Below are 23,356 nucleotides of genomic sequence, written 5' to 3' on the forward strand. Positions count from 1 at the left end.
CCACTGTACTTTAAAAAAATTAATTCAATTTGCTTCAAATAAATTTGGATATGCAGTTCGTTCAACCAGATTGATGAATCGTTTCTAACATGTATTGGATACTCTTCACCGGGCTTGCATGACATATGCAGCCCCTCCAAGCTTCATTTCCTTGTTGAGAAAATGCTGTAGCGCAATTCACTTTCTTGCATTTAAAGAATACCAAACACAACACATTGTCAACAATGAGAACAAAGAATTATCACAATCAAAACCAGCAGCTTATTTATAGAGGCACAGAATAGTACGGTATGAACAATGAGAGAACATCAGGACACCACTTCATAATTCAAATACAAGCCATCAAGACACCACTTCATAATTAAATACAAGACAGTTTATTATGCATACTCGATTCTAACAACAACCCAGGGGAGCATTTGCAGGAATTGAGATCTACGAAGTGGCCATACTTCCTTGTGACAGACTCCTCCTTAGAACACTTCACTCTGTAACATGATAATATCACATTATATGAAAAACTCAGCTATCAATTAAATATGAAAAGCAAAGTACAGAAGTCTTAATACTGATGCTGTTCAGAATGGGATTTGGGTGGGGAAGGGGAGGAGGAAAGGATTTGTTGCCTCAGAGAATTGATTCAGAAAATAACTCCCAATCAATACCATTTTAGAAATTTGATGAATAATCATACCAAACCAAGGATTAAAACATTGGGACAGAGAAAGAAATCAATCAATTGAAACACAAAGTGTGGATATAAGATATTTTATAGAGAAACAGCCAGAATTAATATCAAAACAAGAAAAAATTGATCTGGAACTTCATTGATTGCTAAGACATACAATAATTCAGCATTTGCAGTCAGAAAATTATTCAAATACTACATAAACACTTCACACATAATATATCTATAAAAAAAACTACAAAAATTTTTGGGGTTGTATGATGGGTATCAAGATTATTACTTACCCTTTGATTCCTTCTCAGCAGCTTCTTTTGCAGTTGCAAGATCTTCATCAAAGAACATATCCCAATGCCCATCCCATTTGATGAAGAACTCTGTATCTTCATAGTACTTCACTCTATGAACATCCCCTGCAGGCGTATACAAGTAGTCCCCAACAATCAGGTCAAACCTCTCTTTCTTGGTCAAATTCCATACACTCTTCTTCCCTTTCATCACCACCAAATCGTGCCCAAACGTGTGGTGGTGCGCCGGCTCCACACTCCCGGCCTCAAATCTCACCACCGCCGACGTGGGGCTCTCCCTCAGTATCTTCATCGACCCTCCCGGAATTATATCAATCGGATTCAGTTCTCGGTTCTTCACCAGACAACAAATCGAACACGAATCCGAGGTTTTAGTGTTTTCGGATCCGATTTTGGACATTTCGGAGACTGAGTTATCGAGGAAGGATTCGATTTCTTTGGGCCAGGGTTTGAACTCGGAGGCGGGGCAGGGGGATTTGAAGGGAGTTTTGAGCCAAGTGTCGAGGATTTCGACAGCGGATTCAGGTGCGGTGGACATGCCGGAGACGGCCAGGACGTTGGAGTTGTTGATGGAACGGGCATTGAGGGCGTCGGCGGTAGAGAGGCAGGTAGCGGCGAAGACGCCTGGGAATTTGTTGGCGAACATGGCGACGCCAACGCCTGTGCCGCAGGCGAGGAGGCCACGGGTGTCTTCGGGGGAGGAGCTGACGCGGCGGCCGATTTCGGCGGCGACGGAGTAGTAGGAGTCGGTGCCGACGTCTTCGACTTCAATGTTGAGGGACTTGAGGTGGGAGACTAGGGCTTCTTTGAGAGAGCAGCCGAAGGAGTCTGCCCCGGTGACGATTTTGAAGCGGTGAGGTTCGCCGTCTTCTGCCATGGCCAGCAAAGGTGTGATGACAGCCAGGAATGAGTTCGAGTGACTGTTTTGAGTTTGGCACAAAAATTACTCCATTTAATATTAAAAAAGTAAAATTACCGAGTCAACATCCATCCTCAAAATTTTCAAGATATTTAGAGGAGAAGCTGTTTTGGGAAACGTTTTTTACTTTTTTAACATTTAAATGAAAAAAATTTTAAATATTAAAATATTATAAATACTTATCAAATAATAAAATAAAAAAATATATTTATGATATTACTTGATCGATGATGTCTTTTTGATAAGGTTTCCATATCTTTTTTATAGGTATCAAAAAAGTAAAATTCGATACGGTCAAAAATAAAATTATTCCTTTGCACCTTGGAAATGGTTTTATTTTTATTTTTACTTGGATTCTATTTCAGTGTATTTATCCCTTGTGTTTTTTCCCCCTCTATTCTTCTCCCTAAATAATATTTTCAAAGCAATTTAATAATTAACACCCTCCCTAGATAAACCCGGGCAGCTTAAAGTGGATTAAAATGACGTGGCAAATTTGGGAGGGGAGTTTATCGGTTGTGTGAGAAGGCAGAGAGAGGGAGCAAATCTGGTTTAGAAATGGCGGGAATCTGGTGCAGCTCAACGGTATCTTCGACACTCCACCTTAGGGTAACCGTCGCTTCGAAAATTGCTGTTTATTTATTTTGGGAATATGTAAATTTCTTTTGGTTTCGTCAACATTTGCAGAAGAGGGTCCATGGGATCCGATGCTGTTCCACCACACCCGATAACAAGGAAAAGACGCCGCAGCTTTTGAGACTTGCGGTTGGCGGAGTCACAGAGCTTCTCAGGCTTGTCTCCTTCGGTCAGAACAGGTCCCATCCGATTTTCTCTCCTTTGTTTTTAGTTTGTTTCCCGAGAAAGTTGCAACGAGAAAAGAAACTCAATGTTTCAACTTTATATTTCTATTAATTGGTCCCGGTTCACTCAGCATTTTAGCATTTTTATGTTGAATTCTGTGGTTTTGGAAACCTAAAGGATATGAAAAGATTCAAAATTGTAATTGTGGTATTTCTAAATGATTGAAATCAACTGTGGGATAAAATATTTTCTTCTTTTTATCAATTTTGTCGCGATGGTGGTTTTTCTCACATAATCTGTAGCTAAAGAAATGATTTCACTTGGAAGAGGAGATCTTTCCTGGGCTTTTGGTGATTGGATTCGGGACTTATATAGGAGGTTTCATTCAACTATATGATCAATTGTAATAAGGAATCAGTTAATGAGCCTGACACTCTGGGGAAGCCCATAGGATCTTATGCTTAGTGGGACGTGAGTTTGCTTATTCATGGCCACAAGGATCAGAAGGCACAGACGATCTATTGAATGATTCAAAAAATTTCGTAGAAAGGACAAAGCCTTTGTATCCAATGTAATGGTTGGAGGGCGTGAAGGGGGAAATAAACTCCCCATTAAAAAAACGAAGTTCAGGAGCTTGTGAACTTACTCAAAGATAGGAATGCTATAGGATGTAATTACGTGTTATAGAAATGTGAGTCTGAAGGTACCTTAGGTAAACAGGCTAGTTATTATAACTATAATAATAGGAAAGACTATAGTAATATGTAATCATTGTTAACTATAGTAACATCCAGTACGATTTAGCTTGTTGGACCTCTCTGTTTATGTTTCAAATAGTTGGTGAGTAAGACCATGATTTTGTCATTACATGTTGATGACCTATTCTTGGCAAGATTCCAAGAAATTACATGGGTATGCTGAATCTTAACAATTTATAATTTAGTGTTAAGTGCTTAGAGGGGTTGGATGGAAAATATAAGGCTTTATCCATACCTACAATCAAAGGATGCCAGTTTGATAAGCCCACACCCAAAGAATGATCAGGATGTAAATAGGTATGGCAGTTTAATGTATGCCATGACTTCAACATGACCAGACAATTTGCTTCCTAGTTGGATTATGATCTGGTCTTAATCCAATATCCAATAGGATCATTTGAAGCCCAAGAAAAGGATGTTTAGGAATCTTCATGTTACCAAAACAATGAACTTGTGTTTTGAGCAAAGAAACCTTTTAAGGGAAAGGATGCCCAATTGTAGCTTTTGCAGAAGACCCTGATCATTATGTCAGGAAGCAGTAATGCCTGTTGTTTGGTGCTAGTGCTGGTGCTGTTTTTGGTCAAGTAAGTAGGTGAATATTAATTCTATTTCTTACTGTATTACAGATTGGATTCAATGAGTTACAAACAAGGGGATGAGCTCTTAGTTTCTAGTATTGATGATGTTCTATTAATTCTCAAGTCAGATTATGAGAACGCTTATTTTGTTACAGGTATCTTGTTGCATTTTTTATTTTTTATTTTTTCTTTCTAGGATAAGTAAGTTTTTGTGAATGGATAAAGGAAATTCTAATTATCCATTTGCAACTATTACGTTGTTACATTCATAGTTGGTAACTTTTTTGCTGGTTTTGAAAATTTTGCTAATATGCTGCAGAACCTCTGGAGATTGACAAGTCTCATTCAACTATCTAAAAATTGTGTTTTCTGAGATTTGTTATTTATTCTATATTTTTTTTTATTGTGATAGGACAAGCCAATTTTGAATCCAATTAATATGGAATTTATGGAAACTTAGGTCTCTCTTCCATTATTAATTCTGATTTCCATTTATTGGAAAAGTTTATTTATGAAGTCTATACAAACCTAAAAAGAAAATGGTAATCATCATAAAATTGAACTGATATTATTCTTTTTCCTTGGAAATAGGGATTTTTACTTCTGCAATTTATGATGAGGATTGTATCTTTGAGGATCCAACTATTAAATTCCGTGGTTGGTATCATTTTTCTTTAACCATATTTTGCTCTTTTGCTACTGTTAGAAAAAAATTGAACTGCATTCTGTTTATGTGCGAGTGTGATACTATTTCAGGTACTACTAATTAGTTTTCCAAATAGATTTACTAGTGACTTGTTTTGATTATTCTCTTTGTTTTTCTGAGATATATAGTCTTTTCTGTGCAACTTTGAAATATGAAGTCTTCGTATGTGGTGAAACTGAATACTTGTGGGGTTATGTCTTTATGTGTGTGGGGTTGATTGGTTAAATTTAAAAAATATTCAAAATTTTCTTTTTTTTTTCTTTTTTATTTTTGCTAAACCCTGGTTTGGTCAATTCTATTATAATTTTATTTCTCAAAACTTCAATATTGAATAGGAGAGGGATCATATGAACATAATTTGGATGTCTCTCTATGAGCTTGTGGTTCTAGCTGATGGACCCTTTGCCCTATACTTTTTCTTATATTCTTTATTGTTTATCTTATAACATACAAACAGATGCCTTAGTTTTATTCTCATATTTTCTTTAGGTTTCTTTCTCCTGTTTTTGAGGGTTTTCTAAGATATATAAGACATCTAATCTAATAGAAGTGCTTTTCCCTTTGCCATGAATTGTGCTGTTAATGCTATCTTTGCTGTTGATCCATTTCTATCTCCACTGAAAATGGGTGCTGATTAACATCCCATAATGGTTTTCCCTCTGTGATGGCTCCACCCTTTCCCATATTGTGGATTACTGGTGTCTGGGCTTCAATTGAGGTGAACTATTGTCTGTGTTCAAAGAAGAAAAGAACCAAGAGATGTGTTTATTTGTGCCTGAAGAGATTCTAAATAAGGCTAGTGGCTCAAATTTTTTTTTTGTTCAGGTCTGTATATATCAAAATTTCAATTGTAATTTGTGAGGATCAATTGCGTAGGTCCTGCTTCAATTTTCTTAAGGTTCTGAGAGGTCCAAATTTAGTTGGTGAAGAGTGCACATCCATTTTCTAATTATAATCTGTGTAAGGCTAATTGGCTGGTTTGGTTTATATAAGCTCAAACTTCATTATGAGAACCAGGACAAGTCCCCTTCAAGTTGTGTTGGCCTTCTTTAAGCTGCTGAAGTTGTGAGGAGTTGATAGTCATGCATTCTTGTCAGCATATAAAACATTCTTTTGGCAGGTTAATGGAGATCGTCAATCTACAACAGTTTTGGAGAAAAGTTGGAGAGAAGATATTATATGTGGCAAGTTTGAAGTTATGTTACTCATGTAGGGTTAAAAGAGATGTGCTACATCAGCTAATTCTATGAAGACCTTTTGCAGTAACTTTATTATACCAAAATTCCATATTTATTGGATTCCTTTTTTTCTTTTTCTTTTTAGTTTTCTTAAAAATATTTACTGAGTACATAGTACTTATTCATAGACTTTTTTTACTGCTTTGGCTTTGTGTTCCTTCTTTTTTGGTGTGGGTGGGGCCACTGGGGAGGCTGTGAGAGTAATTGGTTAAGGTATTGGAACTGATGCAGTATCAAACATTCTTGTGCAAATCTTTGACCTGAATGTAAAGAATCTATGGTTAAAGCCATGAGCATTAATAATTATATCCTAGCTGAGATATTTCCGTTTCTGGACTCTCTGGTATATGACTGTACTTCAGAATGTTTTCTATTGTCAATATTTTTACTCTTGTCCCATAGAATTTTGTAATCTTGTAATGTCTATACTTGAATGGTTAGAAACATTCTTCTGTTGAATCTGTTTGAAATGTTCCATTTTCCCATGAGAGACATTGCAAGTCTGGATGATAAACCTTTTGAGCAATCTTTTGTTGTCATTATATTTTATGTTCGAATGGAAGGTTTACTTCTTTTCAAGCAGTTTCAGTAGTGTGAATTGACAATATTGCAAAACATTTTAACTCCATTGAGGCCTCTCTCTCTCTCTACACACACACGTCTTATAGCATTTGAGAGTCAGTAACTGATGATTGCCACTGTACACAAATAGATACAAGTGTAATAAACTAATTTTTCTCTTATCATTTGGCTATTCAGGCAAGGATTTGTATTCCTGCAACTTGAAATTGCTTGTGCCTTTCTTTGACCATCCATCAATTGCATTACAAAAGATTGAAAAGGTATGCATTCTCTATATTGATTTTAGCTCACACACAGTTTGATATCCAAATACACTTGAATTGGTCATGCCTCTAAGTTATGATTTATCGAGAAGTGTGCAGCCTGAAAGAATAGTTTTGACAGTTTTGTTTTCCCTCCTTCAACTTATATAAATAAAAAAAGCAAGTAAATTTCCAACTGAGATTAAAATTTTCACAGAAATCATGGCCAAAGAGAGTGGGGATTGAGCAGGGAAGAGAGGGTTTGCCTTGTTTCCATGCTTATGTTGCATAATTTTGCATGATTCTATGAAGCCTAAAGGGGTATTTCAGCATAATTTTATATGATTCTACGAAGCCTAAAGGGGCATTTCATTCAAACAGGAAATTCTGCTCCCAAATATTTGTACCCAATAACTCTTACTGGGGTGAATCAATGACTTCACTTCTGAATTTCTTATAAGCATTTAAAGTGTAGGTTGAGATCAACCTATAATGAGTTCAAAAATTTATACAAGCATTTGATGTGGAAACCTTGCAGTCCTGGTTTCTACCAAAGCAAACTGAGACATGGATTTTCATGCTTGGCATCCCTTGATGTTACCATTGTGCCAAATAATGGTCCCTAATTTACTGCACCTTGGAGAAGGATCAAATCCACCTGTTTGGACCCTTTCAAGCATCATTTTATGAAAAGGAACTGAAATGTATTGGCATGTGTGCAGAGGATGTGCATACATAGAAGATGTATATGTAATAAGTGTTAATTGGCTTCATGCATGCTCATATCATCAATCTATGGTATCTTGTAAAATAGGGTGAATTTAGAAAAATAAGATGATTTGAGATTGGGTAGATAAAACCATCTAATAGGTCCATCATTTGTGTATTCTTGTTCTTAATATTATACACTGTTTACAAGTGATAGAGCTTTCATATGCAGAATTGGTTCTAAGAAGGGAAACCCTACTGCTCTTTTTCTCCTACTGTTTATGGTTTCAGTTCTTTGTGGACTCTCAATCTGGGTAATATTGAAGTCGATCCTTAATGGATTTACCACATCTGTCATAGATGATGGAACATAAGGCTGTATTTTATGCAGGGTACTTGTTATACAATGTTTAGGGGGTATTTAGAAGTAAAAAATTCTCTAAATGAATAAATAACTAAATAAAATCATCATAATTTTTAAGCAGAGGTATCCTTGGAGAATTTACTGTAGGCAGATTATTGATCTCACTACTTTTTGTTGTTCTTGTGTGAAGAATTTTGTTTAGGTCTGTGCCTAGGATTTCTATTGGGCTTCACATTCTTCATAATGTACTATGTATAGCATTGGATCTTGCCTATTGAAAAGGAATTGTAGACTATTGGTTCTTGCCTATCAAAAAAGAAAATAATTTGGGGTATTGGCTCTTCTTGTACTCACATTTACTGGGATCCCTACTCTTTGCAATGTATTATGGCCTCTTCTTGAACACACTTTGATTAGTTTTCATATTAATAATTTTAATTTTTTACCTATAAAAAAATTTCAATTGATCTTGGCTTGCTTGATAAGGAGACATTATATGCAGGGTTCGAATTCTGAAACAAAGTTTGTATTGGCATCATGGAAACTAAGGTGCTTACTTAGTTTTTTACCTTTTCTTCTGATTAAAACTAGTTCCAATATTTATAGCCTTATTTTTTCATGCGGGCCCCTATAATGTAACTAGTAAATATGAAGTTCTTTTATTTCTGTTGTTAATTAAGAGAAAGCTTCTGTTCTATTAGTAACAGAACAAAATTCCCATTATATTTCAAAAGACAAGCAAAGGACTGGTCCAATGGTTCCACTGGTGTGGCACAGCTGGAGGTCATTGCCCATTATAAATAACATATCATGCCATTAAAGGAGCTCATCTACTGGCCCTGAATTCTTTTAGCAAAATATGATTAGTCTCTGCACCTACATAATACATCTAAGGAGAAATATCTGGACATTAAAATACTTGAATGTTTATTCTTTATTTAGAGATTAGTGGTTTTTATTTTATTTATTTTATTTTATTTTAAATATGCATACAATGTTCCCATTTTCATTTTTTCATTTTTCTTTTTTTGGTTGATACTTAAATTTTGTATTTTATCCAATTTGTAAACTTATAGGACCTACCTGAAACTTCCATGGAGACCTCTCATTTCTATTGCTGGAAGTACAGTCTATGATTTAAATGACGAGTTCAAAGTGAGAAAAAAAAAACCTCTCTTTTGCTGCAATGTTTATATATGAATACTTATTTTATGCTCCGATGAAAATGGACACATGATTGGATTCCACCATTCATTCAACAGATTGTTAGGCATGCTGAAAGTTGGAACATTTCTGCACTTCAAGCAGTTGGGCAGATATTCACTCCAAGTCTTCGAAGGTTGAGTGAATGAGCACTATTTAGTGTCTGTCTAAAGAAAGCTCAAATTTATACAAGACCAACTTCAGGCAACGGCAGCTGATTTGCTTTGTGGAGGTAAAATTTGTCATTTCTATTACATGCAAGCATTTAAACCTGACTAATCATCCCATTGTTTGTAATTTAGCTGAGAAAACCTCTTGGAGCAGTATGCTACTGCATGAAAACATATATAAAAGCCTAAATCTCTCAACATATTCTATTGAACAACTGGCTTTTGGTTTTAAGACAAGGTAATACCACTTTTTTTTTTATGGATCTGTTAATTCTAAAGATCAAGTAAGCTGTGTAATACACTTGTTAAAAGTAAGTTATACGAAGGGGGTTATTTGGTCCTATCTGGGGATTTTATTTCAAATCTTTTTGGTCCACTGGATTACAAGATCCTTCCTGCATTCTTTTTCACCCAAAGGATGAATAGACTCTGCAAGGGTGATTTTCTTGAGATGAGTCAAACTCCTAAGAAAGATTAAAAGATGTTTTGTATTTGGAGGCTTCATGGAAATGAAATCAGTTTCTGTATTTTATGTGGTATATAGATATGTACTCCTTTTTGTAGTGTTCTAGACAAGGTTTCTTCTTCTTCTCTGTCTGCTTTTCCCCTTTCTTCCTTAGTCATCATTCTTTGATTTTTGAAGCAACATCATCATAGGATGTTGATTTCATGTGTGGTATGCTAGGATGCTTTATGCAAGTAACCTCCACTGCACCAAGAAAAAAGGTTGCCAAAATTATACTTCACTCATCACATCTTTAAGGAAAATTGGAATGGAATGGTTCCATCTATGGGATCTCCAGAGTGCCCCATTAAATACACTTTAAGAACTATAACAGGCTCTCATGATTGAAGTGAAACTCACAACTCCACATAATCTCCAAGGGTTCTTTTGGATTGATAGAAAAGGGGAAAAAACAATCCCATTGTTGAAAATTTTCGTCTGAGCCTCAAAATGCTCCTTCTTAAATGGAGTTTTTGTGATGCAGTTGTATAGCTTTATCATGGTAAAGCAAGTTTTAATGTCTTACCTGAAAATGATCTTTTTCATTTGGGAATATTACTTGTTCAGGCTGAGCAAAGCAAAATGAATTAATCTTTCATAGTTTCTAAAATCATCTCCAAGATTGATGAAATTAGTTTCTCACTATTTTTAAGCATGCTGAAAAAGGATTTATTCTTATTATACATTTAATAGCATTAGCTATTGGAATGTTACACATTACAAAGTTAAGTAATTATACCTCATTTTTCATTTTCATTCTATACAAATATAAATGCATTTTAATATGTCCGGAATTGTGATGATTTGAAGTTTAGTGCTGCCTTCTGTGCCCTTGGAAAGTGATGTCAGTGTTCATTTTATTCCCTTTATTACATGGATATACCTTTGAGTATTGACAAACTCTAGAATGACTGATTTGCAATTCCTCACAGATATTCATCTTGCGATAAAATGACCAAATAGAAATAAATAATTTGACGTTGGATTGCCCTCCAAAATACTACATAAAAATATATTTTCAATCCAGAAAATTCTTCTTAGTGGACAAGCCCAGATCCATATCAGTGTTGTTTTTAGCCAAGTGTTCCAGCTTCTCTAACCTCAAATCCAATTCAATCATATCCTAAACCACCATAATGAGGCGAAGTTAAACAAACAAAAATCATGTTGCTCCTGAGCAGACCCCACCTCTGAGTATACAGTATATTCCCATATGGTTCCTGTGCCATAATGCTGAATCACCACCATTCATAAAGCAGTTGGTATGATTATAAAGAGCAGAAGCATACCTCTGAAATGATGGTGGGAAACAAAATCATCAAGCATCATATAGAATATATGGATAGTAAAGGGGTAATGAGAACTCCTCATGCCCTTCCTCAGAAAGTCCATACTTTATGTAAAGGCTACAAACCTATCTGCAACTTTTCAATATATGCATTAGATGATAGTTTCTTTGACAAGTGAGAATCCTATGTGAGGCACCAGCCCATGGTTCTGTTGCTTTGCTTTGTGTTGTGGTGAACATTGTCTTTGTCCCACATATATATACCTCTTTTGAGCTTGATATCTTGATTTGTATCCCTCTATTATGCACTTTTATTGCCTGTTTTTAAGTGGAATCAGATAGTTTTTGTCGTGGAAAATTGTCCAAAGTTTTTGGAGATTTTTGAACTGTTTGCTAGTTTTTATTCAATAAAAATTTATTAAGTTTTATGAATGGCTCTATAATTTGTGAAATTCCGATGTTTGGAGCAGGGTTTCAAGTTACAAGAATATATCTTCTTGGAAATGCTGTTGATTTTAACTGAGTTATCCATGTTTTTGCCTTTGGTTCGAAAATTAGAGGTTTTTTTTTCCCTTTCTAATTCATAGTTTTTAGGACTTGCTGATAATTCAGCCTCATTTTGTGCAGTGTTTTTATTTTATTTTTTATATTTTTTGGGAAATGCCTGAAAGATTCTTTTAGCTATTAACAAAAGTTTATAATATGTTCAATTAAAATTAAAGTATTGAAAAATAAATAAAAAATGACTGGGAGCGTTTGAGATGCCTTGCTCAGAACTTTTAGAAAGTTTCAAAATTTGAATTCTTTTTTCCTTTAGAAGGACATCACTGGCAATTACATAGGCTCCAGTTCCTGACTCCCTTTTCAATACTTTGAAGAAGCATGAAAAAAGAATTGGTTCTGGTGAATAATATATAGAAAAGAAATAGTTTGTACATGCAAGACTTGACTTCGTAGATTCAAAACAAGTAATTCATACTAGGTTTTCAAAAGAATTGTAGCTAGATTTCTAAAGTTGGTGGAAAGAATATCAAAAAGTTTAGTTGCATTTACACACGACACAAATGAACACTCTGAGCACAGATTATGAAGAGACCTCTGAAAATTCAAACATATTTTCACATAAACTTTCTTCCCAAATCAAATTCACATGAATCTGAATTTCAAGCTTCAATCTCTTCTCCAGGCATAGAGTAACAAAGAGAATCCTGCACCACTCCCACTAGATCTTGTAGATGAACATGAGCTTCTCCCACCATCACTGCTCTCCTCAGCCCACTGTAGGACACTTGAACATGAGGGTGAGGGCGATAATGAGATCGGCTGCAACGCGGATGATGCTGATGATGACAAGCTCTTCCTCATCAGCCTCTTCTCTGGACCTACCATTTCTGGCCACACCCCACCATCACCTACCTGAAACACGAACACACCATGCCCACTGCTATTTGCTCCACAGTTGTTAACCCAGTTGAAAACATCCCAGAAGAACTCTACTTCGACTCCACCTACCATAATTCTCTCATTGCCTCTGAATTTCCATGCCAACCTCTTCACAACAAGGCTAGTTTCTCCATTCACCTTCACTTTGAGCACTCCCCCACTGCATTCTATGCCAATCTCATGTTTGGACCCCATGAATTGAGCTCTGGATACATAATTCCTTCTCCCAAACACATGCTCTCGGCGTGAAAGCAGAGTTGGTTCTGCTGAATGGCGGATCCAGGCTACACCGGATCTCTGAGTGAACTCATCCCGGAGATCACCCAGAAAGAATTCTACACGGGCATTACTTGAAATTGCAATGTAGAAGCAGGACTCAGGCTCGGCCGAGCTCTCAGAGAACTCAGCCCGAGTGAAGTCCCAGTAAAGCTTGATTTTCTGGTAATGGTGGTGGGTGAGGTGGATGGATTTTGAACCAGGTCGGTTCCTGAGGAAGGAGAAGGTTGATGGGTAGAGGGAGATGGTGATGGAGAAGGTATCTGCAGCATATATGGTCAAGGAGTGAGAGAAGAGGGTCTTGGACCAGGTGAGTGTGAGATGAACAGGTGAGTTGCAGAGCTGAGTTTGGTAAATGCATGTGATGAGGTTCTGTGGCATTTGTGAGCTGTTTGAGAGTGTGTTTGGGCTGCTGAAACATGCAGGGATCATGGCTTTTCTTCCTTGTGTTCTACCTCAGTTCATGAGTAGAGAAGAGTAAGAGTACTAGGACTATGAAAAGTTCTTAAGAAAGGGAGAGGGAGCTTGGGTCATGGTGTATATTGATGGCTGGTATGAAGTGTTGAGGTTGTGGAGTCTTGGCTCATAGTTTGGGGTTTATGGGTGGTGTTGTATTCTGAATTTTTATGGTACTTGTATAGGACGGGGGGACTGTTGAAGACCTGGGTCATGGCTGATGGGTGGAATTGTATTGGGTTCTGTGGGCACTTTCTAGAGAGGGCGCTACAGCTTTTCTATTTTTATTTGTTGAAGCGGTGGGTGCTTTGAATGTTGAATATGGTGGAAAAACAAAAGGCTCCCATCATCACAATCATCAGCAGCAGCAGTAGCCAAAGACTTAGATATACAATTAATTCGTTTTAGCTTGATTTGCGCCTTTGACAGCTCTGAGAGCTGAGCTGTGCTGCACTGGCTAGGGACTCCAGTCACCACTCCAAGTGACTTTGATGAATTCTTTATCTAAGGCCTCCCCCCTTTTCTCCATATATTTTTTTTTGCCTTTTTGCCATCTCAAAAGCGGCATGGGGCCTTGGGAAAAGGAGAGATCCAACCACTTTTGTAGGGTTGCTGCAGCTCAACCCGTCAAGTGGGTTTGGATTGTGAACTTTAGGGAAGCGTTCAGTGTTGTTAGATCAAAATAAAATTGTAAGTCATGACAAAACATATCATGTAGACAGCAGACAACTCTCTTCACAAAATTGTTTTCAAAATTATATATGGGCAGGCTTCACAAGTCTCCTCAATCCTAGACTCTCTCTTTCACTGGAAACCATCTCTCTCTCTACCCTAACTGCTCTATGTTACCCCAAATTTCAAACAACAATTAGTAGGTTTCAAAATTTTCTTCTGCAGGTTCATTTTATTTGGCCTTTACTGCCATTTGTCAGTATTAGCACTGATACCTTATCTAGACTTCATTTTTTATGTCCTCTAGATAATCCAAATTCTGATTTTGCTTTGATTGGATGAATTGCTAGTTTGAAATTGACCCATTATTCCTATTCAGATCTACTTTCAGATTATTGTGCTTGTCATTTCATTCAATAATTGAAGCTTCATTTCCTTGGTAAAAACTAAAAAGGTAGGAAGTTTCAGGTTGTAATAGTAAGCATAAATTGGATGAATTTCTTTTGCTATAGATTTTGAAAAACTGCAACACAAACACAAGCAAGTTCATGGGAAGCAAACCAGAGAGCTACCCCTCTCAATGCTCCATAAAAATCCTAACCTCCATGTTTCCTCTTTTGAGGCAAATGCACGCAGATTAATGTTTGGATCTAGATTGGTGGCTCCAAGCAACCCCTCCTGCCCTTATTTTTAATTCTTTGGATGATCTGAATGGAAGAACTTAGGATTTGGCCACATGACTTATCCCATCAGTGAATGTAGTTGGCATGATTTATAGTGATTTTTGGGGTCCAACTCCACTGAATTTACGTGATGTGGTGGGCATGTTTGCGGCAAAATCCCAAAGTGAGTGGATTCATTTCGTGGATTTTAAACAAATACTCGATAAAATATTTTGTATTTCAAGCTCTTTTCCTTGATGTTACAAATAGATATTTGTGATGGTGTAGTTCCAACCACCACCATTGTTTAATATTTGTATTGATATCATATATATATATATATATATATATATATAATATATATAGACGGATGTCCTCGATGATTGATTTAGGTGATATTTTTTTTTTTGACCGAGTAGAAAAAGTTAAAATAATCCGTTGATATTATATTTGTCTTTTTCTATTCAATTAAAAATAATTTATTTATTTCAATCAAAAAACAAACACCATCTTAATCTCGATTCTAAAATATAATATTTAATTTCAAATACACTAATTTAATGAGAAATATTTTCAAACTCACACTTAATTGTAAATTGTAATTTTTTTTAACAAAATTTTAAAACTAATTATAGAAAATGACTTTTGTTTGATGAATCTGTCCAGGGAGTGAACATTTTCATGTCATTTTTTTTTTACTTGAATTAAACTATGATAAAATTGAGGTCTTGTACTGATCTTTTGGTAATATGATATTTGAAAATCAATTCTATCCCATCATAATTCTTGATTGTGATTAATTTCCAACTGTCCACTAATTAAGCTTGCAAAGGTGCCGACACCTTGGGATGTATCATTGAAAAAAAAAAAAAATCACTTTAGGGGAAAGTTATTTTATTTGATTTTTGCCCGGGGTATTATTACTTGCCACATTTAGTTCATGCTTGTACATGTTTTTAATAAGATACTAACATGTCCCAAATGGCCCTTACACCAAGGATACTTGATCAAGTAAAAATAAATCAATTAATTTGATCATTAAAAACATAATTATCAATTAATTAATTTAAAATAATTACAATGAAGATAATAATAATAATAATAATAATAATTATTATTACTAAAAAAAGTAAAATATAATATAAAGAATATTCCTTAATAATAATAATAATTGTTAGCCCAAGGGTTCTCCTAATTAGGTTTTAATGATAACAAACTATGGTTAAGTTACTAATTGGTTTGAATTATAAAGAATCTCATGTATTAATTTGGAAATTTATCAAAGGACCTAATGGATACAAGATCAAGACATTTGAAAGATCTTTAATCATAGAAAACAAATGTAAGATAATGCATGAGTGCACTTAGGTCTTACATATCATTTCATGCATCTTTGAAAAACTTGGTTTATTATTTAAAGTTACAATTTCAATAAAACCCAAGTTTTATCAAATGTACCTTAGGCAAAATATTTCAAAATTGACATATTAATTTACCTAAAAATCTTGCCTAAGTGCTAGAAGAGAAAAGAATATAAAAAGATAGGTTTTCGAGGCCAAAACATTGAATCGGTCAAGGCACTGGGCCAATCGGCTCAACCGACCAGGGTACCGATCGATCAATTCCCTTTGCCCAGTTGAGGAGTACTAAAAACACACTCTCTTTTCTAGTAGCTTTCCCTTCCCGGTCGAGGTCCGGTTGAAGCAATGGTAACCTGTCAAAGCATTAAATGCTCCAACGACTAGTGAACCGGTTGACCCCCAGTTCGACCGGTTGAGGTTGCTTTTTTTTTTCTTGGCTCCTGATGTTAGAAACCTATAAATTGAGAGCTCTACTTCATTTATGACATAGAGAACACTTGCATTTATTTGTTTACCCACTTGTTTTTGTCTTAAAAGCTCTCATTTCTTTTTTAGTGCATTAAATCTTCACTTGCATATCCTTTAGTGCACCCTTGTGAGTTATCCTAGCTTTGATTTGAATTTGAGCCATTATTGAGTTAGGTTGAGAGAAAATCATTCTTGTAAATTGAGTGTTAGAACCTTCAAGTGAGTTGAATCTTGAAGAGATTATGTAAGAGCCCATTGGAGCCGGAATCCAAGTGTAAAGGAGATTAGAAGCTTGGTTGAACCTTTAAGTTAGTGGAACTCTCACTCGGTTAGGAGCTTGAGGAGAGTGGATGTAGGTAAGGAAGTGTCAAACCACTATAAAATATGAGTTTGAATTCTTTAATTCTATCTCTTTATATTTGTTTTTGTTGTACTTGAATTTGTTGTATTCAAAAAGATTTTTAAATACCCAATTCACCCCTCCTCTTGGGTGTTTTTCTCATTAAGATTAGCCTTTATTTTCTCAATTGGTATCAGAACTAAGCCTATTGTTTAAGACTTAATTGTCTAAGAGAAAATGACATTAAGTTCATCTCACATTGAAAGTTTTGCAAAAAATAGAGCTCCATTTTTACGGGAACCGACTATCCCTATTGGAAAACTAAAATGACTTGGTATTTACAATCAACCAATTTAGACATATGAGACGTCATTGAAAATGGTCCAACTTTTCCTACAAAACTAGTTAATGGAGTCATGGTTCCAAAACCCAAGCAAGAATGGAATGAGCTTGATAGAAGAAATTTTTAATTAAATGCTAAGGTCATTTTCACTTTGCAATGTGCTATGGATAGAAATGAATATAATAAAATATGTCATTGTAAATCGGCTAAAGAAATTTGGAGATTGCTTGAAATAACTCATGCAGGAACAAATCAAGTGAAAGAGTCAAAAATCAATTTACTTGTTCATAGCTATGAATTGTTTTTTATGAAAGAAAATGAGACTATTGTTGAGATGATCACTAGGTTCACCGACATTGTCAATGGTCTTGAAGCATTAGGAAAGACCTACAAGGTGATGAAGATTTTGAGGCCACTCTCATCAAAGTGGCATACAAAGGTCACTATAATTCAAGAAGAGAAAGACTTGACCAAGCTACCTATGGAGGAGCTCATAGGGTCATTAATGACATATGAGATCAATTTAGCAAAGAAACTACAAGAAGGTGAAGACAAAAAGAAGAAAAACATAGCTCTCAAAGTTACAACTAAGGAAGAAGAAGATGTTGAGAAGAAAAACAAAGTGAAGAAGATGATGATTTAGCCCTCATCACAAGAAAGCTCAACAAATACATGAAGGGTGAAAGGTTTAGAGGAAGAAGGTTCACCTCTAGAAGAGACCTTTCTAAAATGAAATCTTCATCTCATGGTGATAAGGAGAAATGGGAAGAGAAAAGAGATTTGGTGTGTTTCAAATGTAAGAAACTGGGACACATTAAATATGATTGTCTTCTCTACAAAAGTGGAGCCAAGAGGAGAATGAAGAAGACAATGATGGCCACTTGGAGTGAAAGTGAAGAATCATTCGAAGAAGAAAAGGAAAAAGAAGTAGCAAACATGTGCTTCATGGCAATCGATGAACTTGATGAGGTAAACTCTAACTTTAGTGATGAAGATATGCATGATATTTTTGAAGAATTGTATGAGGATTTTGAAAAACTTAGTTTGAAAAATATTTCTCTTAAAAAGAAAATTCAACAACTTGAAAAAGAACTTGAAGAAGTAAAAGAAAAAAATTCAATTGTTCAAATTTCTAAAACTCATCTTGAAAAAGAAAATGAGATTTTGAGAAAGAAAAATGAATGGTTGACCTCCTCTTTTTTAATATTTTCTTGTGGACAAAAATATTTTTGAAATGATTCTAGCTAACCAAAAATGTGTTTTTGACAAACAAGGGTTAGGATTCAAATCTTCAAAAAATCAAAAGTATTTTAAAAACTATTTTGTAAAAGAATCCACAAGTGCAAGTCTTTCCACTATTTGCAACTTTTGTGGAAGAGGAAGACACATTAGTAGTACATGTCATTTAAGAAATGGTTCTAAAAGGAATTCAAATGCAAAAACTAAAAAGGTTTGAATTGAAAAATTCAAGGTCACTAACCCTCAAGGACTCAAAAAAATATGGGTACCTAAATCAACTTGAGTTTTATATTGTAGGGTTCAAAGAAGGATAAGTGGTTCTTGGATAGTGGATGCTCAAGACACATGATCGGAGATGAATCCAAGTTTGCTTTCCTTACAAATAAAAATTGAGGATATGTTACCTTTGGAGACAATGCAAAAGGAAGAATTATTGGTCAAGGCAACATTGGTAATGACACGTCCTCTCTTATTGAAAGTGTTTTATTAGTAGATGGTTTAAAACATAATCTTTTAAGCATTAGTCAACTTTGTGACAAAAGTTTTAAAGTGATTTTTGAAGCATCTCATTGCATCATCAAGGATATTCAAAATGATAAAACCATCTTCATGGGCCATAAATGTGATACTGTTTATGTTATAAATATTTCAAAATATGATGTCCATGATAGATGTTTTTCAAGCATGCATGATCAAAGTTGGTTGTGGCATAGGAGGTTGGGACATGCTAACATAGACCTTATTTCCCAACTCAACAAAGATGAACTTGTTAGAGACCTTTCCAAAATAAATTTTCAAAAAGACAAAGTTTGTGAAACTTGTCAAGTGGGAAAACAAATCAAAAACCATTTCAAAAACAAAAATTTCATTTCCACGTCTAGGCCTCTTGAGTTGTTGCATATGGATTTATTTGGTCCCTCTAGGACACCAAGTTTTGAAGGAAAATCTTATGCATATGTTATTGTGGATGACTTTTCTAGATATACATGGGTCTTATTTTTAAGTCAAAAGAATGAAGTTTTCTATGAGTTTTCAAAGTTTTGCAATAAGGTTCAAAATGAAAAAGGTTTTACAATTACTTGTATAAGAAGTGATTATGGGAGAGAATTTGAAAATATTGATTTTGAATAATATTGTAATGATCATAGAATTAACCACAAATTTTCAGCTCCTAGAACTCCTCAACAAAATGGGGTAGTTGAAATGAAAAATAGAACTCTTTAAGAAATGGCTAGAACCATGCTAAATGAAAAGAATTTACCAAAATATTTTTGGACCGAAGCGGTTAACACTTCTTGTTATGTTTTAAACAAAATATTATTGAGGCCCATTCTTAAGAAAACTCCCTATGAGTTTTGGAAAAACAAGAAACCCAACATTAGCTATTTCAAAGTCTTTGGGTGCAAATGTTTTATATTAAACACTAAAGACAATCTTGGAAAATTTGATGCAAAATCGGATGTTAGAATTTTCCTTGGTTACTCAACTTCAAGTAAAGTTTTTAGAGTTTTTAATAAAAGAATCATGGTTGTAGAGGAGTCCATCCATGTTATTTTTTATGAATCTAACAATTCTCTCCAAGAAAGAGAGAGTTTTGATGATGATTTAGGTTTGGAGACTTCCATGGGAAGATTGCAAATTGAAGATAGAAGGCAATAAGAAGAAATTGGAGAGAATCCCAAGAAAGAAGAATCACCATTGACACTACCCCTTTCTCAACAAGTGCAAGGTGAATCAAGCCAAGACCTTCCTAAATATTGGAAGTTTGTCATCAACCACCCACAAGATCAAATTATAGGTAATCTATCTAGTGGGGTAAGAACTAGATCATCTCTTAGAAATATTTGCTATAATCTTGTTTTTATCTCTCAAATTGAGCCTAAAAATATAAATGATGATTTAGTTGATGAAAATTGGATGATTGCTATGCAAGAAGAGTTAAATTAATTTAAAAGAAGTGAAGTATGGGAATTAGTACCAAGACCTTCAAATCAAAGTGTTAGAACTAGATGTGTCTTTAGAAATAAAATGGATGAAAATGACATAATTGTTAGAAATAAAGCAAGATTGGTAGCCTAAGATTTTAATCAAGAAGAAGGGATAGATTATGAAGAAACCTTTGACCCCGTAGCTAGGTTGGAAACCATTAGGATGCTCCTTGCCTTTATATGTTTTAAAGACTTTGTTTTATATTAAAAAATCTTGTGCAACACTCTAGGACTAAGCATATAGAGATTAGACATCATTTTCTTAGAGACTATGCACAAAAGGGAAACGTAACACTTGAATTTGTAAGTACAAAAGATCAACTTGTCGATAACTTTACAAAACCTCTAAGTGAAGAACAATTTTTTGATATTAGAAGACAACTAAGGGTGATTTCTTTATGATCTAATGACTGCTTAATGAATTCTTGATGAATATACCTTCTGATTGCATGAGTTTTATATCATATGCATCATATAGACATATACTTAAATAAATTGTCAAATTGTCAAATTTTGACCAAAAATTAAAATTCCCTTGGCATTGGGCATAAAAAATTGGGCTTTTCAACTGAAAAATGTAGGGAGAGGATCAGAAAATGAAAAGATGCACAAAAGGTGAAAAGTCAAATCGTTGACTGCGTTGACCAGGCGATCGACCGGACCAGGACCGGTCAACTGGTTCATTGGGATTAGGGTTTTAAATAGCCTCTGACACTTCGTTTTCTCACCTGTTTCCTCTGGTTCATCAAGAGTTCTACCGATTCAACTGCCAATGAGTGATTTATGAGGACATTACAACAGATTGAGGGCTTTGGATTTTTTTTTTATTTGAAGATTAGAGGCTAGGGTTTTGGATTTGGATCGGCTTCTCCTCATTTCGGCCATCATAGTAAGTTTCAGCACCATTCCCGCACACCTAGGGTTTCGGTTGTGAGTGTTTCTCTTTACCAACCTCGTCTCCTTTTGTTTCTGTCTTTCTCATGGCTCCTAAGAGAGAGTCGGCTGCCTCTAGGGCATAAGGCAAGCGCACAGCTGAGCCATCTCAACCCCCTCAGCCAGAGGCTCGTCGAAGGCTATGTTTGACACAGTCCTATTCAATTCCATAGAGGACTACCAGTGGTACAAACAAAAGTTTGCTCAGAGGAAAGTAGTTCTAGGGAGAAGTATCAATTTCTCCCAACTCTAGCATTTTGGATTGAGGGATTGTTCAGTATGATGGGTTGGCTGCCCATGGTGACGGTTTCGGAGCCGATTTTCTTGACTATGGTGCGAGCATTTTATTCAAGGGCTACTTATGGTATTGATGGTCCTATCATTTCTACTGTTAGATGAGTCGAGATCCAATTGGACCCGAAAAGCATATACTGCATTTTTGATATAGCTCCGGTTGGACTCAGGGTGTACGAGTTTAAGATTTTGTCCACTGTGCCCAATTTCGAGCTTAAAGAGATCGTTTAGAGGATCTGCGGACTTGTCGATGCCTAGGGGATGGGCAAACCCTCGACCCTCAGCTTGACCGTGATCAACAAAGTACTACACCACATGATTTGCTCTATCTTGCTACCACGGGGCGGACATCAAGACGAGGCCTCCTATTATGAGGCATTCCTCATGGACTCTATTTTGACAAGGAGACAGATCCACTTGGGATACCTGATGATGATGCACATGATCTCATATTGCGAGAACACGACCCGTGTACTCCCCTATGGTCGCTTCCTCATCAGAGTGTTCAAGGATGTCGGGGTTGATTTGAGCAGAGAGATAGATTTTGAGGCTCCTAGCATTTATGATACATATGATGAGCAGTATTTGGGGTAGATGAAATTTGAGAAGGTTCCCGATGGTTCTTGAATTAGGAGAGTAGAGAGACCATCAGCACAAGCCCGAGGATAGGGATAGGTGCATCCCGGAGTAGAGAAGGAGGTCGAGATACGAGAGATGGAAGATGGAGTAGACCCTCAGAGAGGCTTTCAGCAGAAAGAGCCCGAGCTTGATATTCCTCCGCTTTATTTAAAAGGTGTTCAATTTGAGGCCTCATTTTCTGAGCCAGTGATGTCTGAGCCGACTTACACAACAGGACCATCTTCTCAGCCATCATTCACTGAGCCTTCTCACATAGAGATACCACCTCATCAAGCACCTCACACTCCTGATCATGCGCTTTAGATGGATCTATCTGCTTAGAATAGCTTTCTTGGCACTCTCATGGAGGAACTTGCAGTAATCAGTGATACTCGATTATACTCTATGGAGGATCGCATGGATTAGTATCAAACTGGCTTCACCTCTCAATTTGAGTATCTGCAGCAGAGATTTGAGCGTATGGAGGATCGCATGGATCAGCAGCAAGTTGGCTTCACCTCACAGTTTGAGAGTCTCGAGGCTCGCATGAATCAGCATCAAGCTACGTTTGAGCATCTCCAACAGAGGATTGAGAGCATTGAGGGTTGCCAGGAGAGTCAGCATGAGGAGATGATGACTTACCTACGCTCCATGTTTCCACCTCCACCTCCTCAACCTTTATTTCATAGAGACTCCCTTCATTTATTTTTTATGTTGCCAAAAGGGGAAGATATTTAGGATCTAGGAGACTTACATGCATATCATTGTCATATCATTTGTTTGGATTGTATATATGATAGACTTATATGTTTCATGTACTTTTGACTTATATATGATATGCTATATGTTACATGACTTACACTGTTTCTTATTCAAAATTCATTCTCTCTAGCATGTCTTGATTTTCTTGGTTTTAACTTCATAAATTTTGATTGATTGATCCATGATTGGTTTGAGGGGGAAATTCTTCTTCTCTTAGATAACCAAGGTTTGTCATCATAAAAAAGGTGGAGATTGTTAGCCCAAGGGTTTTCTTAATTAGGTTTTGATGATAACAAACCATGGTTAAGTTACTAATTGGTTTGAATTGTAAAGAATCTCATGTATTAATTTGGAAATTCATCAAAGGACCTAATGGATACAAGATCAAGACATTTGGAAGACCTTTAATCATAGAAAACAAATGTAAGATAATGCATGGGTGCACT

At 35.8% G+C, this 23,356-nt stretch overlaps 3 protein-coding genes across 7 annotated transcripts; 1 reads left to right on the forward strand and 2 right to left on the reverse strand.

Moving 5' to 3' along the window:
* Positions 1 to 238: 238 nt before the first annotated feature.
* Positions 239 to 1,907, reverse strand: LOC117931197 (DNA damage-repair/toleration protein DRT102). Its single transcript, XM_034852110.1, has 2 exons — positions 973 to 1,907; positions 239 to 488 (listed from the first exon to the last, which is right to left on the reverse strand). The coding sequence occupies exons 1-2, from the start codon at positions 1,868 to 1,870 to the stop codon at positions 484 to 486; spliced, it is 903 nt and encodes a 300-aa protein (XP_034708001.1). The 5' UTR covers positions 1,871 to 1,907; the 3' UTR covers positions 239 to 483.
* A 501-nt stretch (positions 1,908 to 2,408) lies between these two features.
* On the forward strand, positions 2,409 to 9,803 carry LOC117929619. Of its 5 annotated transcripts, none has more exons than XM_034849962.1 (8): positions 2,409 to 2,521; positions 2,600 to 2,727; positions 4,098 to 4,204; positions 4,641 to 4,706; positions 6,753 to 6,835; positions 8,392 to 8,438; positions 8,966 to 9,044; positions 9,152 to 9,803. In XM_034849962.1, exons 1-8 carry the CDS (start codon positions 2,471 to 2,473, stop codon positions 9,239 to 9,241), a joined length of 651 nt encoding a protein of 216 aa, XP_034705853.1. In that variant the 5' UTR covers positions 2,409 to 2,470; the 3' UTR covers positions 9,242 to 9,803. The 5 variants fall into 5 exon arrangements, with proteins under 5 accessions (XP_034705853.1, XP_034705856.1, XP_034705855.1 ...); XM_034849963.1 differs by having other exon boundaries at positions 2,424 to 2,497; XM_034849965.1 differs by lacking the exon at positions 8,966 to 9,044.
* A 2,235-nt stretch (positions 9,804 to 12,038) lies between these two features.
* On the reverse strand, positions 12,039 to 13,558 carry LOC117929732. The gene has a single exon (XM_034850119.1). The coding sequence runs from the start codon at positions 13,204 to 13,206 to the stop codon at positions 12,226 to 12,228; it is 981 nt and encodes a 326-aa protein (XP_034706010.1). The 5' UTR covers positions 13,207 to 13,558; the 3' UTR covers positions 12,039 to 12,225.
* Between the last annotated feature and the right edge of the window lie 9,798 nt (positions 13,559 to 23,356).

Source organism: Vitis riparia, chromosome 14, assembly GCF_004353265.1.
Source record: "Vitis riparia cultivar Riparia Gloire de Montpellier isolate 1030 chromosome 14, EGFV_Vit.rip_1.0, whole genome shotgun sequence".
Classification (NCBI taxonomy): Eukaryota; Viridiplantae; Streptophyta; class Magnoliopsida; order Vitales; family Vitaceae; genus Vitis; species Vitis riparia.